This window comes from Lutjanus erythropterus, chromosome 12 (assembly GCF_056507025.1).
Source record: "Lutjanus erythropterus isolate fLutEry1 chromosome 12, fLutEry1.hap2, whole genome shotgun sequence".
NCBI lineage: Eukaryota > Metazoa > Chordata > Actinopteri > Lutjaniformes > Lutjanidae > Lutjanus > Lutjanus erythropterus.
Window position 1 is genome coordinate 11391528 of NC_139328.1, and position 18060 is coordinate 11409587.

An 18060-nucleotide genomic window follows, 5' to 3' on the forward strand; every position below is an offset into this window, starting at 1 on the left:
TTTGCCTGTGAAATCTTCAGTTAAAGACAAAAATGTGTCTTGAGACCTTTAAATACACGTTTGTCATGGTCATAAAAATTCTAAAATTCTTAAAATTCACAGCGGGCTGTCGACTCGACACAATCCCTGACATGTTGACTTACCATTAAGAATCACAGGCAGTGAAATATAGAGAGCTTTAAATCTGGAGAAAACAGAGCGCTGGTTTTGGATCAGTGCAGTTGGTTGGATTGGTCTTATCATGGCTGGAGTAACTCATTATTTCACCCTGGAGGTAAAAGATGAGCGGTCACCTTTAAGTGCCCATAAAGTGTACTGCACACAACAGACTATACATGGTAGCTTCTGTGGCTGCCGCTATTATCAGTATGGTTTCATATTGTTCAGCGTAGGATGCCTATTTTCTAACTCTCAATTAACATATTATTATATCTACTCTTATCATGATGGCCCACTGACTGATGCAGACATAAAGGACAAAGCTTATCAACATGTACATATTCACTGGGCAAAATAAGAAAATTACTGCTGGCAGTGGGTTTTTTTTTTACTGGCACCTGAAGACTGAAGATAAACTTCTTTGTTCTTCACAAAGTTGTCATAATGATTAGGATGACAGCTCTTAAGATAGGTGATTAAATGCTGAAGGAATGTGGTTTGGCTCTTTGCATCACCAACTCAGAGCAATTATTGCAAACAACTTTGCATTTTTGTTTTGGACACTTAAAATGTGTCACATGCATAATTAAAGCGTCGTTTTATCGGCTTGTTATATCAGCAGAAATGTTCATTTTGGGCCGATCATATTTCATGTTCATGTTACAGTCTTCATTGGCAGATACTGATGATGTGCCCATATTATTGTGCATCCCCTATTTCAGTGTGTAAAATATCAGGAGAAAGTGAAAAATGTCCAACACAAGTGTCTAGCACAAGTTCAAATTTAGTCCAAAACCTAAATGAGCAAAGATTCCCATTTGAGAGAAATGTCTGGCATTTTTGTTTGATAAATGACTCAATTATCAAAATAGTTTGTTGTGTCTATAGTCCAGAGGTTTTCTGAGTCTGACGCTGTGGGCCATCCCACAGACGAACCTCGGAAAAAGGCGCCCACACGCTTTTATTTGCTTGGTTTCTCTCAATTCCTGGATGGATCATGATTGTGTTATTTGATCCCACAGACACTCAACAGTTGGGCCAAGACGGCCTGATATTGCTGTTTGACACAACTTCAGACTGCACCAAAGTTATTTAAAAAGTTCTGTCCAAATGCCTTCACTAGTTTCTGACTCTGGGAAAGTGAGAAAAAACATTTAAAAAAATCCCAATACTGTATCTCTGAATTGTCCCTTTAAACCAAATCAGACACATTTAGGTTATTCTGGCTGATCTCTTTTTGATAACTGATGTAATACTTTTTCACGTCCTTCTACTGAGCCTCCCATGAAACTGTTGGGAGCCCCTCTGGGGAGGCCCGCCTTCCACCGTGAAAAACCCTGATATAGTCTATTGAAATCATTTAAGCATTAATGTCCCAGATACAATCATTTCTTTTATTCTGGACTCTGGCCTTCTTAGTTTGTTGTATTCGATTTTATCACAAAATTATTTAAAAACATGTTCCATGTAAACAAAATAAGTGAAAAATAGAGGCCTTGAAATTAGACTTTGACACAAAACTACACTGTAATGTAATTGTCACTGTACACTTTAGTTTAACCCACCATTGTTAGCATTTATAAACAGTATATACACATTTAATAATTAGTTTATACACTATAATGTAGTTGTAAGCAGATTTAAGTATTTATTAACATATTTGTTAACAACTATAACTGATACCAATAATAGGGAGTAAAAAAAAATTGATTTACTGGCCAGTATTCTTTATACAGAATAAAGAATATATACATAAACGCACATTTTTTTGCAGTGATTGCTCAAAAATGGTTAACACTTGTGACAAAGATATATAATGAAGGCAGGATATTTTACAGTTTAACAATAATCATTATTCTCCAAAATGATGTCACAGCACTGAAACAGTCAACTTTCACTGGTGTTTTTAGTAATTATAAATAACTATAAATAGAAAAACAGAAATCTAGAAAAATGGGCAAAATATAGAAGAATGATCAAATACACAGAATATAAATAAAAAAAATGCTGCATCATAATCTTTTTTTAAAACAAGTTTGCATATAGGTGCAACAACATATATTGGTACAGATATAGATATAGATAAAATGAGGTGTTTCTACACAGAAGTTCTTCAAAATAAAAACTTGAAATGGCATATCTTTATAACAACAATATAGCATGTTAGAAACTATTTATTACATGTTAATATAGTTTACTTTTTCATGCTGATAGGGGAAGTTGAAGTACAGTTTTACCTAAAACTTATTTGCACTTCAGCAAACCAGCAGTCACACGCAGAGAAAAAGGGGCTTTGGTGCTGCAGATTTGTTGATTTTAATCTTTGGCTTGTGTGTGTTTGTTTTTATTTTCAAAATAAGTCTCTTGCTGTGTTATAATGCGGACTACATGTCTGGATAAATAGGGTCAGACTGGCCTGATGGAAGTCTTTTTTTTTTTTTTTTATCACAACGTGATTTTTGGATCTGTGCAGTGTTTTTTTGACATCAGACTGCTGCAGTGAATTTCCATGAAGCATGAGGCGCACGTCCACCCTGTTGTTTACCTGTACAAATGACTGCGGATGTTTGGGCTGATATATATAATAAAAACAAGTGGAAATCAGCTGCAGTGCTCTTTAGGGGCCAGAGCTACGGGTTACTGTATCTTGATCTTGGCTGCATGAGGAGGAGGAGGAGGAGGAGGTGGAGGAGGGTGGATAGGATGTGACACCGCCTTGCGTTGATGACGCTTGCCATCGGGAGACATTTGGACAGGCTGTGTAACCCATATACCGAGCAACAAATGGTGCTGGAGACCTGATGCTGGAGTTAGGAGCATGTTTGCGCGGCGTTAATGATCCTCTGCAGGCGCTGCAGCGGGAGGACGGACGGCGCGGTGTCATCTGTTGATCGGATTGGAGACAATTAAAGCGCATTAACATCATGAGCCGCCGCGGTCAGACCTCCAGGTAGGTGCCTACCGAGAGGAGAAACAATAACAAGCCGCCGCAGAGAGCTTCTTTGCAGCTGCACGGAGAGGGCAGGGGGGGCTCTCGGCATCACCGCGGTGTTTATCCGCTGCAGGTATGGGGGACCTATTGGTATGCAGATGGAGACTTCAGAGGTTGCCAGGAGACCCGATTCTGCTGCTGGTGCTGATGCTGCTGCTGCATCCATCCGCGCCTCTCTGTGCCTTATTTTCCCCGTAATTGCAGGCTACAGGCCTGCACCCATCAATGGCGGGGTGATGATGTGGTATTCAGCCGTCAGCGTGTCGCTTCTGCTGCTTCAATTAAAACCATTTCCAGAAAAAAAAACAAAAAAACATCAGCGCTGCAGCTCCATCCGCTCATACCAGAATACACACACACTCATGTTTGGCTGCAGTCAGACTGGATCCCACTTGTTGGGCCTGTGAAGTCACATCACTGCTTCTCTGTGGCTGTCAGACCATCATCTTGTTTAGTTATTATGAGTATGTTGATGTCAAAGAGACACACAGCAGTCTGCCTCTGCAGGGAGCGGACAAAATAATCCAAACAGCTCAGGAAAAAGGACTTAAAGCAACTTCAGTACAACTAGGGATGTAACGATAGCAAAAACTCAAGGTGCAATAACATCTCGATAAAAAGCCCACAATACAATATGTCATGATATTAAAAACACTCCTTCTTGAGAATAAAAAGGTTTAGTACCCTAAAGACCACTCACTTCCTGGTTTCAAAAAAGTGAGATGCTCAAGCACTGATAAACTTTATATTTTTTAATACATAGAGTGCCAACACCATAACATCATACCCCTTCCGGTGGACCACCATGGAACCTGATTTGGGAAAAAATATGATCTGCAGTCTATGATGAGAAATCATTTTTTTTATCCCTGTTTGAATTGTGCCACGAATCACACATGATGTTTGTCAATTAAAAAGATATTTTTCCAAGTCAAGACAGTCGCAGTTTGTCGTAAAACTGTTGAAATATCAGACTGTGAAGGTACGTAATTACAAAGACCACACACCCAGAAGTCATGTCTGTGACATCACGATGTTCTCCCTCCAAAAGCCAACGTTAGCTGCTGAAGCACAAAAAAGCACAAAACACAAAACTAAACTACGACAAACTAACCACAAACTGAGACTTTCTTGACTTGTAAAATTATGTTTTAAATCGACAAACAACATGTGTGTAACTCGTGGCACAGTTCAAATGGAAGATTCCAAAATTAATTTGTCTCTGGAAAATAGACTTGTCACCGCTGTGGCAGTGATTAAACCTTTATGTGACACATTCAGGAAGACATTCCACACACATACACACACATAGTGTTTTCGTCTCTTTGAATTGTTCATTTATTGGATAGTGTTGATCTTAATTCAGCAAATTACCTCTAGTTGTTACATCTATCCCCAGCTAGTGTTACAGTTCACTCCAGCTGTGGGGTAGGTTGTAACAAAGGAACTATTTGTATCTGACACTAACTCACATAATCTGTGATTGTGTAGTAGATGTCCAACTGAATTTTATTTGTAGAAGACAAATATAGGTACTGTGTTTCAAAGTTTGAGAGATCTATCATAAACAACCGAGTTACCAGTGTTGAACCAAAAGTGTTACTACCACCCCAGGTCTCCCCTACAGCATTTTGTGTTCATTAAAAAAATTCCTCCTAGTTTAAAGTGCTCCTGATTCTGTTCTGTAATAAAATAAAATAAGAGTAGCCAGCTATGACCTAATCATGTGCAAACAACTGTCATGAATTGTTTTTGACAAGGAAGGTTTGAATTATGTTTGTGCAACTGCAAAACAAAAACAATGCATCACTCAGTAGAAGTCCTTTATAAAATAAAGTAAAATAAAACAATTAACCATGTAATATCATGATAGATATCGTCACAGTACAATATTCATTATATTATCACGTTCCTAGCTGCTGCACGACACATGCGGCTGTTTTTTTAGGGCGGATGCCAATTAGTGGCATTTGTCAGCTGCAGAAGAGGGCTGCTAATCAGCATGTTGAAGTGTGAGTTTTTAAAAGCAACATCACACAATTAACAGCTCCGGAGAGGCCGAATCATGTGCAGGTGCACTGGTTTAAAAAAAGAAAAGAAAAGAAAGAAAAAGGCAAATATCAAAGAGAGAGGTTTCAGAAATTCATCTAATCAATTAATTAATCTGTTGATCGTTCTTAAATTATTTTGTCCATAAAGGTTAGAAAATAGGAAAAATATTCATCACAGTATTTGGAAACACTTTATTTGAGGGTGTGTGTGTAAAACTGGTATTAAACCCGTCATGAACATGAAGGATTCTGTATAAAAGTGTCATTCAGTCAGTTATGTCATTTTTAATGTAAATGTGACATTGATTGGGAGCCTTAACCCTGACTTTGCATCGACCCAATGACAGTTAAAGACATATAATTCATAATTACTCATAAAGACTCCTTCATGTTCGTGACGGGTTATGACAGTGTCATGTCACTCTCATGCACACCCCTTCAAACAAAGTGTTAGCCTATTTTTTTGTGATGCAAATGACTCATTTTGTTCAGTCAACAGTCAAAATCAAAAAGTTTACAACAGAAAAACAGGACTTTTTATGAAAATGAAAGCAGTGAACATTTGACATTTTTTCTTGAATTTGCTTGAGCTTTGATAAATTAATAATTTATCAGAACTGTTGTTGTCATCTGTTGACTCATCAATTGATGAATCTATTCAGCACTGAAACAGAGAACAGCGTCAACAGATGAACAGAGATCACAAGTTTAAATCAAATCACTGCCATGTGTGACCTACATACCGTTTACCGCGGTGGTTCTCAACCTAGTGGTCGTGACCCCCAGTGGGTCACAAGATAAATCTCAGAGGTCATGGGAGGATTAATTGGATAGAAATGAGGGGAAAAAAATGTTCTACTGCATATATTTATGCTAATTTTTTTGTGATTTTGCTTCTCCGGGTGCGAGAAATGATCCTCATGAGAAAATCAATCATGAACATGCAGAGGAAAAACTCTAGTATTTTGCAGAACTTATAGATATGTGAGAACTGTGATGAGGGATACTGCTTTGTTTGTTAGGAGGTTTGGAAGAGAAAAGTAGTATACAGTATGTAGGTGGTGACCAATGCTGCTAATAATACCTTAAATAACCCACATTTCCTACAGTGCTTGTTGTTATTTAATTCAAAGTAAAAGCTGATTGCCATTAAGGGGATAGTTTGGATTATTTGAAGTGTGGTTGTATGAGGTAATTATCCATAGTTAGTTTATTTCATGCTCCCAATTTGGAGAAGCAGTGCGGGTATCTGTGAAGGAACCTAAGCACCGAACTGCTGTGAGTCTGCAGCAAAAATGTATTTTATACACCTAAAATAAGGCCTACCTGAAAAAGTCAACATCACTTTAAGTGTACACTATATTTACAGTATTTTTACTGCTTTATTTCGGTGTCAGACAGCCTGTTCCTATAGGAAACTGTTTTTATAAAAGCCAAATATTGCTCTCTCCAAACCAACCAAACTCCACTGGCAAAATCAATAATTTTATCTTGCAGAACCTGGGAGCCGCTGGTCTACCGCTGCCTTGATCAGTTAGTTGCTTGTGTTATTGTGTGACTTTGGTGAATCTGAACTAACTTTTAAAACACCAAAGTCACACAATAACGCAAACAAACTAGCTGATTGAGGCAGTGGTAGACAAGCAACTGCAAGGTGAAATTACTGCTTTTGTTAAAGGAGTTTGGTGGCTTTGGAGACAGTGGTATTTGACTTATAGTACAACAGTGGAGCCCCGTCTAAAAAGTCTGTCTGATAGCAAAGTAAAACAGTGAAAATATTCTAAATATAGCAGACACTTAAACTGATATTGATTTTCTTAGGTTGCTAAAAGATGTTTTGCTGCTGACCCTGGCCACAGCAGGACATTAATTACCACCGACCGCCATCTCCTGTAGTTAATACACTGACTATGACCTCATACAACCTCACCTCAAAAAACCCAAACTGTCAAGTTAGTCTTATTTTGTAAACATGATTTAAGAAGCGAGCTGTCCATGGTGCTGAAATCTGAGTCTCAGGAGGGAGCCGTGCAGAGCTCCTCATGCTGAACATGTGCGGGGTTTATCAGTGTTGAACATGAGTGACGTCTGTGGTGCTCGCAGGTGTGTTTTGCAGCTGGAGCTCACTTCTGAGGGGCTGCGAGAGCTGTTTGCACCCTCATATCACCGCCTGCCAGCGTCCCCCACCTGCCTGTGTGTCCCTGACATACATTTACTGTCATTTCTGACTTCGACGTAAGCTCTTAACTCGTCTTTGGGAGTCAATCTGCTTAAGGATATCTGTCAAGTCATGCACGTGCTCGGAGTGGTGATTAGGCAACATGTTTCCTGCTTGTTGAAACACTCACCTGACTGAAAACAAGCTGCTGCCATGTACTGCAGGCATATGTCTACACTCTTAGAAAAAAACGGTTCCAAAAGGGTTTTTCCTGATGGGCTGAGGTTCTATCTAGAACCATTTGCTTCTGAAGAACACTTTTATGAAGAAAGAGTTCGTCAAGGGGTTCTTTGTCAGACCCATTAAGACTGATTTTCATCTAAAAATCCCTCTTGAAAGAAAGAGTTCTTTAAGAATTGTTGAAATCCTGTAACTCGTTCATCAAGGGTTCTTTGTACCAAAATATAAAAGGATTTTCAGTAGAACCCTCAGAATAGCTTCTAGATAAAACCCTTGGAAGACAAAAAAACCTTTGGATTATAAACAGGTTCTCGGTAGAACCCCCGCCACATAGGTTCTGGTAGAACATAAAATAAATTGGAATATAAAAGGGTTCTCATAGGTTCCCCATGGGTGGGTACCAGGAAAATCTTTAGAATATAAAAAGGTTCTCGGTAGAACTACAGTGTGAGTTCTAGGTAAAATGTTAGGAATATAGAAAAGGGGTTTTGGTAGAACATAAAATAAATTGGAATATAAAAGGGTTCTCAGTAGAACTCCATGGGTTGGAATATAAAAGGGTACTTGGTGATCATAGATCCCCCATGGGTGGGTACCAGGTAAATCTTTGGAATGTAAAAAGGTTCTCAGTAGAACCTCTGTGTGGGTTCTAGGTAAAATGTTGGGAATAGAAAAGGGGTTTTGGTAGAACATAAAGACTTTGGAATATAAAAGGGTTCTTGTAGAACCCTAGGTGGTGGGTACTAGGTAAATCTTTAGAATATAAAAAGGTTCTCGGTAGAACCCCTGTGTTGGCTCAAGGTAAAATATTTAGAATACAAAAGGCTTTTCGGTAGAGCATAAAACCTTTAAAAGGATTCTCATTCTGGGTGGGTTCTTGTTAGCACTCAGAAGGTAAAAATCCTCTTGGTGGAACCCCCAGAGAGGGGTTTCGTGGGTTCTACGTATAACCCTTTTTGTTGAGTTTTTGGTAGAATCTCCAAAAATGGAACCTTAATAAAAGGTTCTACAGGAATCAAGAGTTCTCCCATGGGGACAAGCTGAAGAACCCTTTATTTCTCAGTGTGTAGCCATATGTGTGTTTATTTTGAATAGGGGGTTAGTTAGGTAGCACTATCACTCTTAATAGGGATCAGCAGCTTTGGGGTGAGCGGGCCTGGCAGGAGCTGCTTACCGGAAGCTGGTCACGCGCCATATGTTTGCATGTAGGCTGTCACCACTGCCCTCAACTGCCTCAACCCCAACCATTCCAACCGGTTTCTCCGGCTTACCGTGGCTTTAGCATCTGTGCGGTAAATGTAGGGCATAGCTGTTTGCTGTTTGTCCGCCCGGTGGTTTAAACCAGCGAGCCCAAGCTGTGACTTTTAGTTGTGTTGGTCTGCTGCGCCGTGGCAACATCTCTGCATGTCCACCATGAGGCTGAGGTCCAGGAGTAGGGAGAGGAGGGACAGACAAAGAGAGGAAGAGGTAGGAAAAGTGTTTTTTAACAGGGGGTGAAGCATTTATTTTGGCGTGAAGAACACAGCGGCGTGTTTGTCAGTATGTTTGTCCTGTGATTCATGTTTGATTTTGAGCTTTTCATTTAGATGCTATTAGGATGTTTCTCACAGAAATTGGAACAGTGTAAATATTGGCAAAGTAAACATTAACTAGGTTTGGAAATATTTAAATAGCTGAGATGTGTTGGATGTGACACAAATGTTGACAAAACAAGGCTTATTTTCTGCTTTTATTTCAGTGCACTGGTTAGAAAAAAAAAAGAAGTTTTGCTGAATATAGGGCTGAATAATTAATTGAAATATTGTGGTCTGAAAATAACACTTATTTTCATTGTCGATTATTATTTTATCATTTAATCGATTGGTTGTTTGTCCATAAAATCAGAAAAAGGTCATAAGGGAGTAAAAACACAAGAAAATCAGCTAGAGCGAGAGAATTTTGACGTTTTTCTTTAAAAAAAAATACTCAAACCAATTAATAAATTATCAAAACAGTGCAATATCCAAATCACAGGACCTGCAGTTTTTTTAAGGAAGGTTAAATGTGTCACAACATGTGAAATGAAGCATTGATCCCCCGACCTGCAAATCATTTTCTCCAGACATGAGGAAATATGGATGTTTGTTACAGACCCCAGCAAAAATCACATAATCATCTTTTCTTTTTAAATTTCTGCAAAAATTATCATTCCCTCTAAAATTGTGACTCATACTTCAGCATCTGCAACAATGATTGCAATCTGTTTTTCTTTTTTTTTTTTGCACATTGTTCAGCTCTACTCAATGTAAACTGTGTCTTGCAGGTGAAATTTGAGGAGAGTGAAATGATCCCGAAATCAGGAAAATCTCCAGCAGACTCGAGGAAAAGTGTCGGCATCCATGAGTTTGCAGCACTTGCCAGATCCTCCTTAAATGGTAAAAACATTTTTACTTATTGTGCTTAGTGTGCTCTAATTAAAGGGTAACTAATTTTTAACCTGGACCCTATTTTCCCATGTTTTTGTGTCTGAGTGAAAAATAGAGACAACAATTTTTGAAATTGGTCCAGTAGTAAAACTAAGTCCCCTAAAAGTTCTTGTGTCAGAAAAGATTGTGGAAAGGATCACTAACTTTTTTTAAACAGTATGATTCTTTTTGATTAACCAGAAATAACAGTTTTATTGCTCTTGCAAAACTAACCAAACTCCCTTTACAAAACTGTGATTTTAAAATTGTCTGTCATCTTCAGTCAAACTCGGCAGAAACAAAATAAAACTCATCAAAAATGTCTTGACTCATTTGTTTACTGCTCCAACAATCATAAATTCTGGGTGTTTCTTTGAAATAAACAAAGCTACGTGTTAAAATGTGCTGGTTTTACATGCCGTTTCTCTCGGCTGCTTCTCCGATGTCAGCTGTTTGTGGTTAAATAAAAAGTTCTCTTAAAAAAAGGTCTACCTCTTTAGTGATCCCGCACATAATGTTGTCACAGACTTAGAACAACAATCTGAGCCCGTCAGTGGCAAAAACAACTTTTAGTGGACGGTGCTCAGTTGCCTGGAGGGATTACGTTTTAGCTTAGTTTTGCTTTCAGCAGCTGCAGAGCTCTCCCTCAATACTGGACCAGTTTCAAAAATTGTTGTCCCCATAAGTCCCTTAGACACAAAAACATGGGAAAACAAGGTCCAGGTTCAGGTACCCTTTAAATGTCTTAAATTTTCTCATCACAGCTTCAGACGCTGACGTCCACCTCTCCCTCTGTGTCCAGGTATCTCTCAGGCGGTGAGGGACCATGTGACCAAGCCCACCTCCCTGGCTCAGGGCCGGGTCGCCCACCTCATTGAGTGGAAAGGCTGGCCCAAACCTGCGGACCCGCCGCCGGCCGCCCACTCCTTCAGCTCCTACTGCCACCTGACTGAAGGAGAGAAGGAGGCTCGGTTTGCTGCAGGTATTGATATCTGTGACCTTTCAGCCAAGGATATGTTTTGTCTAACTAGCTGGTGTCCTCTTACTTAGCTCGGTTTAGCTCCAGCATCCCCTCCTGGCTGGCTCCCACCTTCTGTCATGCGCCTAATCCCCCTAAAACTCCTGTATGTCAGCGGTTGGCCCCGCCCACTGCGCCGTCTCTTGGGTGACGGCTTGTCTTGGCAGCAGATGGTGTCCTATTAGACACTCTCCCAGAACACTTCACTGCCCACCAATGGTACATCAGCTCCTGTTGTTTTGCTGTGACTCATCCTCTCTGGCGCCGGTGACATCGGCGTGGTTTGATCAAGAGAATGAGAGCGAGGGGGGAGGGAAGTAGGGTACATGCTGGAGTGAGTGTGCATCATGAACAGTATAAAGTCTGCTGTGTGTCTTTTTTCTTCACATCCGAGATAAAGACACTTTTTCTTGCATTTCAAAAAAGACAAGGAGAGCTGGAACAATCAGTCGACAGCAACTACTTTGATAATCAATGAAAGTCCAGGTCACATTTTCTGCACCTATTTAACAATATATGTCAAAAAAAAAAAAAAGACAAAACATCAATTTCTTCTGTTCTTATATCAAAATCTAATCATGTTTTCTTCCTGTAAAACAACGTATACTTATGAAGACATGAACCAACCAATTATATTATGAAAATACTGACAGGCACACTTTTCGACAACAGCTAGATAGCTAGCTAGATAGATAGATAGATAGATATACATGCTTGGAAGGGGAGGGTGAGGCAAGGGGTATTCAGTTGGTAGCAATCTGCACTCTCACTGCAAAATGCCACTAAATCATACACACTGGTCGTTCAGGGTGTCACAAACCCCAAAAAGTTGCTGCATTAATATATTGGACGTGTGTGCTCCTGCTATTGTAGGAGTGGCTGAGCAGTTTGCCATTGCTGAGGCTAAGCTACGTGCTTGGGCGTCCATGGATGATGACGAGGAGGAAGACTCCAATGATGAGGACTCCAACACCAACGGACAGACTCGCACCTTCTCCTCCCAGAGCTCAGGTATCCACAATCACCGCCATTTTGTTCATCTTCAACTCATTTCACTCATCATTGTAATTTTTGCATCATCACTGACAAAACCCCTCATCTTCCCATCCCCTCCCCCAATTATCCATCCATCCTCAGGTGTTCTGACTTTGTGCTCCTCCCTCAGACGCCGCCACATCCAATCCTGGCACAGGAGCGCCGAGCCAGCCTGAGGTTGATGGTGGCGAGGAGGCTCCGCCCTCTGACAGTCCCCTGGGCTCCAGCAGCGGCAGCCTGCTCTGTGGCAGGCCTGCGTCTCATAATGACCCACATTCATCCCAGACCAATTCACCTACTTTACCCAGCGACTGCATGAGCCCCTTCCTGGAGGAGGAGGAGGAGGAGGAGGAGGAGGAGGAGGAGGAGGAGGAGGAGGAAGAAGAGGAGGAGAGGCTGGATGGTAACGAGGAGCAGCTGGTTCCTTTGCAGGAGCAGCACAGCGAGGTCTGCGTCCACAACAAGCCCGAGTGGAGGCCTCGAGCCAGGAGCAGCAGGTTCGACTCCTGCTACTCCACCTCCCACTCCGAGTCTCCTGGAGAGGAGGACGAGGAGGACGAAGAGGAGGAAGGCAGTGTGTTTCATGAGGTCCGAGTGTGGCACTGCAGCCCACGGAGCTTCTTCTCTGACCGGCACTCCTCTGGAGTGGCGTCCTTTGATGAGGAGGAAGAGAGGGATGAAGTAGAAGAGAAGAAGGAGGAGAAAGAGTTTTTGATGTGATGTGTTGTCCATCTTTATGTCTCTTTGAGTCCGTGTTGATTCTGGATATGACATAATCTATTCTGCTTTCACTGTTAACCTCCTCCCGCCTCCTCCTCCTCTTCCTCCTGTCCTCCCTCTGTTCATCTCATCTCCACTCGCTGCCTTCTGTCTCTCATCCTACAGGCCTTTCATGCACTGATCTCACCGTTTATCGCTGCTGTAAACAGTATATATATTTATTTATTTACTGGAGAGTTCAACCAGAATGTAAAGCTGTTGTTCAAACTGAGTTTTGTACATTTTTGTGAAGAGTCATGTGTTGCTATTGCATTGGTTTTCTATGGATATTTTGTAGTGTTGTTTTTTCTGGGTCATGCTGTGTCATGTGGGTTGGGCGATGTTTGATACTGAATGTCTGAATGTCCTACATATATAAATATGAGTTTTTTTGAAAAGAGATTTTGTCTTTTTTTCTCCCGCACACCAACACAAACTTTACATATGACATGTCGGGAATCACTATAATGTAATGATCAACCCTATTTCTTCACTTGTTCCGCCAATTTCAAAAACAAAAAAAAAACAAAAAACAAAAAAAAGTGAAAAAGTTTAAATATTCTATTCTACCCCTTGCTGGGGACCCCCTACATCCCAAACAAGGACCCCTGTTGATCCGTCTTTGAAAAGAAAACAAAATTTGACAGATGTTTAAAAGATGTTGATGTGGGACGTGTAAAAGTGACACTCACATGTTAAGTTAGCTAATGTGAGCAAAATGCTAACTAGCTAGCTAACATCAATCATTATCTCATCTACATCAATTGTTAGCTAGCTTGTTATCTAGTGTTTTGCTGACATTCGCTAACTTGTTCATAGATGTGACTTCCTGTATACATGTGGTGCTGGAATAACCAGAAAAATTTGCTCTTGATGTGGAAAATTCACACGAACACCTGTTCAACTCAGAGGTGGTAAATTTTGTTGATGTCATATATGCAGAAACATGGTGAACAAGAGTAAACGTTGCATTTGCTGCACATCAATGTTTTCATCAGTTGTAGTTTGTAACATGATATTTGGTTGTAACTATTAGTTTCTGTCCACATAGCTCGAACAAGATAAGTAGGAGTGTCATGATTCTCCAAATCCACCATTCAGTTTTGACTTTGGATGTTAAGGTCACAATACTGTTCAAATCTGATAATTAATTGATAATTAATAAATTATTAAATTAATCACCAGCTATTTAGATAATTGATGAATTGTTGCAGTAATTTTTTAAAAAAAGTCAAAATTCTCTCAGTGCAGCTTCTTAAATTTAAATGTTTTCTGGTTTCTTTACTCCTTTATGATATTAAACTGAATATTTTTTGATTGTGGGCAAAACAAGACCGTTGAGGACGCTTCAGGAAACACTGATCTCTCTCTCTCTCTCTCTCTCTATATATATATATATATATATATATATATATATAAAACATATATGTATATATATATATATATATTTACATATATGTTGGGTTTTTTTTACAATTTTCTGATATTTTATAGGCAAAATTATTAATCAGTTAATCAAGAAAATAACTAATTGATCAGTTGACTATTGAAATAATCGTTAGTTGCAGCCCTATTTTAACCAAATCAATTTTCAGTTGAAACATTTGTTTTCTTTGCACTGATGGTTATGTCGTTGTTAGACTATAGAGTTTTGATTTGTAATGATTGACAGATCGCTGGTTTTAAGACCTGACAACTGTCTAAGTCCATGTGGTAACAAGTGTGATATAACTACCATAGTTTTTTTATGCCACAAGAAGGCCGTATGGTTGAATTTAAGTAATTTATTTAAAATATAAAAACAAAAGACTAACCTATTTCACCAGTCAGCTGGGAGACTCACTAATTCTGCCTTTGATTTCAATTACTGAAATTAAAAGCTCAGTTCCGTCGATTTTTGAATTAATATTTAAAATGTGACACCCCTATGGATTAGTTAGAAAAGTTGTTTATTAGCATTATCCACAATAAAAAAAGTCAGGTAAAGCAAAATTTGAATGTACTGATACAGCGTCCATGTTGTTTCCTAACTCAGCAAATGATCCATCCGAGGAGCATGTGAATGCAGCGTGAATGTGGCCTTTAGAGGAAAAGAGAAAAACTGGACGGGTCAGTTACATGCCTTTGCCGTGATGCAAATATCACAATGTTAGGATATCAAGACTATTTTGATAAATTTCCCAATCCTATGAGTAAAAAAACACAACTGTCAAACTTATCTTTTAAAGGTGTTTTTCTTTTTCAATTTAATCATTCACTCATGTACAAAAACAATTTCATGTCCTCTGAAAAATAACAATGGCTGTTCTGATCTCAAATGCATAATTCTCCTATGTACAATAGCATGTACGTACAGTAGATCTCATCCGTGTATGTTCATATGTACAAAGCATATACAGGCCAGTGCCATATAAAGGGAGATACTACAGACTTATTGCTTAACTAGATACGCTGCGAATTAGCTTATACACTCTCTACATTTAACTCCTTATACGTTATCTTATATGGCGAGCACTACTTCACATTCTATATGCAAACGGAAGGTTAAGACGTTAATAAATCGTTGCACAAATGTTAATACACAGACAAAAAAAATGAGCTGCGGTGATATCACATAAGATTGAAATATGGCTCAAAAATTGTCGCATGAAGCTAAAATACTTACATCCATTTGTAACAAGGACTCTCACACACACACTTTGCTCTACGACAGTTTTTGGAACTTGTGAGTTATCGCTGTGCTTCATACAGTAGTTACATTTCTCGACATTGCATTAGAGGCCAGGCTGGATTAAGATACGTGTAACATATCACGGTGTTAATATCTACAGGCCGCATACATGTGTGCGTATAACTGTGAGTGTGCGTGTGTCTGTGTGTGTGTGTGTTTGTGTGCTCTGTACAACAGCCAGTATCTTCCTTTCACTCGCAGCTCAAGTGTTGTTCCTCTAACATGCTAGAAACACATTAAAACACAGTAAATTCACATAGCAGAAACATGTGGAGGCAGTTCAAGTGACAAGACTGACACATCGTCTACATTGCCCTTATTGAATCAGCCCCTATAAAGCCAAACAAGGCTACATGTGCAGTAAATTATACTCATGGTAATTACAATGTGCTTCATCATTATTTGGAGCCCTGTATACTAAGCTTGATGGACCTTTGGAAGCTGCCTTTGTCGTCGTTTTTTACAGTAGATCCCAGCTGGATTGGGGAGGTTTCGGGGGCTGATGTGGACAACAACATTTGGTGGTAAAATAAAATAGGAAAGAGTGAAGTTGCACTTTATTTTACAGTACACTAATATGATGCGACAAGCCATATTTTGTATTAAATTAGACAAAAACTAGAAATTATGTTTTTTATTAGACAGCAAACAAACACAACTATACCCTAATTCAACACCATTCACCCAACAGTACACTAATGAGACATAACAAGCCACACTTTGTGTTAGATGAAAAATAGAGATTATATGCTATCAGACCCTTATTAGACCTTATTAGAACGTAAAATGGGACACGAAGAACTGTACTGTAAACCAAAGTGTTTTATTTTCCACTGTTAGACATCCAGTTAGACCTCTCCAGTAGATTTCACTTTAGTGTACAGTACAGTCTATTGTAATGTCTCCCTAATTAAAAATAAGACACTTTAGTTTGCAGTGCAGTTCTGTTGTAATGTGTGCCTGATTACCTTCTAACAAAGTCTAATAAGGGTCTAGAAGTGGGGAATAATACACTTTGTTAGCTCAGAGTAAAGTTCTGTGGAAACATATCCCTTATTAGAAATAATAACATTTAATGAATCCTCTACTAAAGTCTAATGTGGGTCGAACAGTGAGAAACAATACACTTTAGTTTACAGCAAGTCAAGCCAAGTTTTATTTGTACAACCCAAAATCACAATTTGCCTCAGGGGACTTTACAGTCTGTACAGTGTGCAACACCCCCTGTCCTGTAAACCCTCAAAAGAGTAAGGAAAACACCTAAAACCCTTTACAGTACAGATCAATTGTTATGTGGTTCTAATAAAGAACCCATTTTTTCTAGTCTTCATCTAATCTGATACAAAGTACGGCTTGTCAGGTCTTACTGGTGTACCGTTTAGGCGTCTGATTTGGGAATAGCTGTGTTTGTTTACTGACTAATAAAGAACATTTTATTTCTAGTTTTTGTCTAATTAAATACGGCCTGTTATATCTTATTCATCTACTATAAAATAAAGTGTGACTGATACAGATGATGACACGTAACTGCTGAGTGTTGTAAACAATGAAATATGGACAAACTGTTGATGACGCTGTTGCTATTAAATCACCTTTTACTGCATTATTACTGTAAATTTATTGCATATCAGCCAACATATAACCAACACTGCTGTATATTAATATTATTAGCCATTAACTCTGACCCTCTGATGTATTGGTCCAGTGCTAGTGAATAAATAGGTAGTAGTTTGAATTCATAATTTCATGTGCTCATGAGAATCATTTTCCATGTCTTTGTTCTTCTGTGCTTTCTTCTCTATTGTTTGTTCCTTTTATTTTGGCCCTCTGTTATTTGTATGTGACTTATTTCCCTCCTTGTGATGTCTGAAGTCATGTTTACAGGATGTTAGTTTGGCGTGAAGACTCAAATTATGTTAAAGAGTCTGGACCAGATCTGAGTATGGCAAGGAAAAATGTCAAAAAGTGTCTCTCTCGCACACGCACGCACGCACACACACGCACGCACGCACACACACACACACACACACACACACACACACACACACACACACACACACACACACATTTAAAAGATGAAGCTGGCGATATTTTATATTTTTCTTACTGTCAACAAATCCCATGAAAAAATCAAAATTTGCGTTTGCTATAATTTATTCCACTGTGATATAAAATTCTTAAAAATGCATAAATGAGCCTCATATGTAGTTGCAGTGGTTGACATATATTTCACCTGTTTGAGCAACTTTTGCTAAAAATGCCAGTTAAAAAAAGTAAAAAAAAAATAAAAGTCTTAAACCACAGATGAAAACAGTCACAAACAAATTATTGTTTGAGTGACAACCTTCAGCGCCCATCTAAGCTCTAAAAAACATTCTTAACACTGATCTGCCTTTGCAGGTTTTTCCAAATTATTTTCAGGAAATGTTGATTTTCAGGAAAGGAGTTCTGATGAAAATGCATTGGTATTTTG

At 39.1% G+C, this 18060-nt stretch overlaps 1 protein-coding gene across 2 annotated transcripts; it reads left to right on the forward strand.

Annotated features, from left to right (window-relative positions):
* The first annotated feature begins 2863 nt into the window (after window positions 1-2863).
* Window positions 2864-13254, forward strand: fam131aa (family with sequence similarity 131 member Aa). 2 transcript variants are annotated; one of them, XM_084733142.1, is made up of 5 exons: window positions 2864-3109; window positions 9903-10014; window positions 10847-11026; window positions 11936-12073; window positions 12228-13254. In XM_084733142.1, exons 2-5 carry the CDS (start codon window positions 9924-9926, stop codon window positions 12815-12817), a joined length of 999 nt encoding a protein of 332 aa, XP_084589268.1. In that variant the 5' UTR covers window positions 2864-3109; window positions 9903-9923; the 3' UTR covers window positions 12818-13254. The 2 variants fall into 2 exon arrangements, with proteins under 2 accessions (XP_084589268.1, XP_084589267.1); XM_084733141.1 differs by lacking the exon at window positions 2864-3109 and adding an exon at window positions 8752-9067.
* The last annotated feature ends 4806 nt before the right edge of the window (window positions 13255-18060 follow it).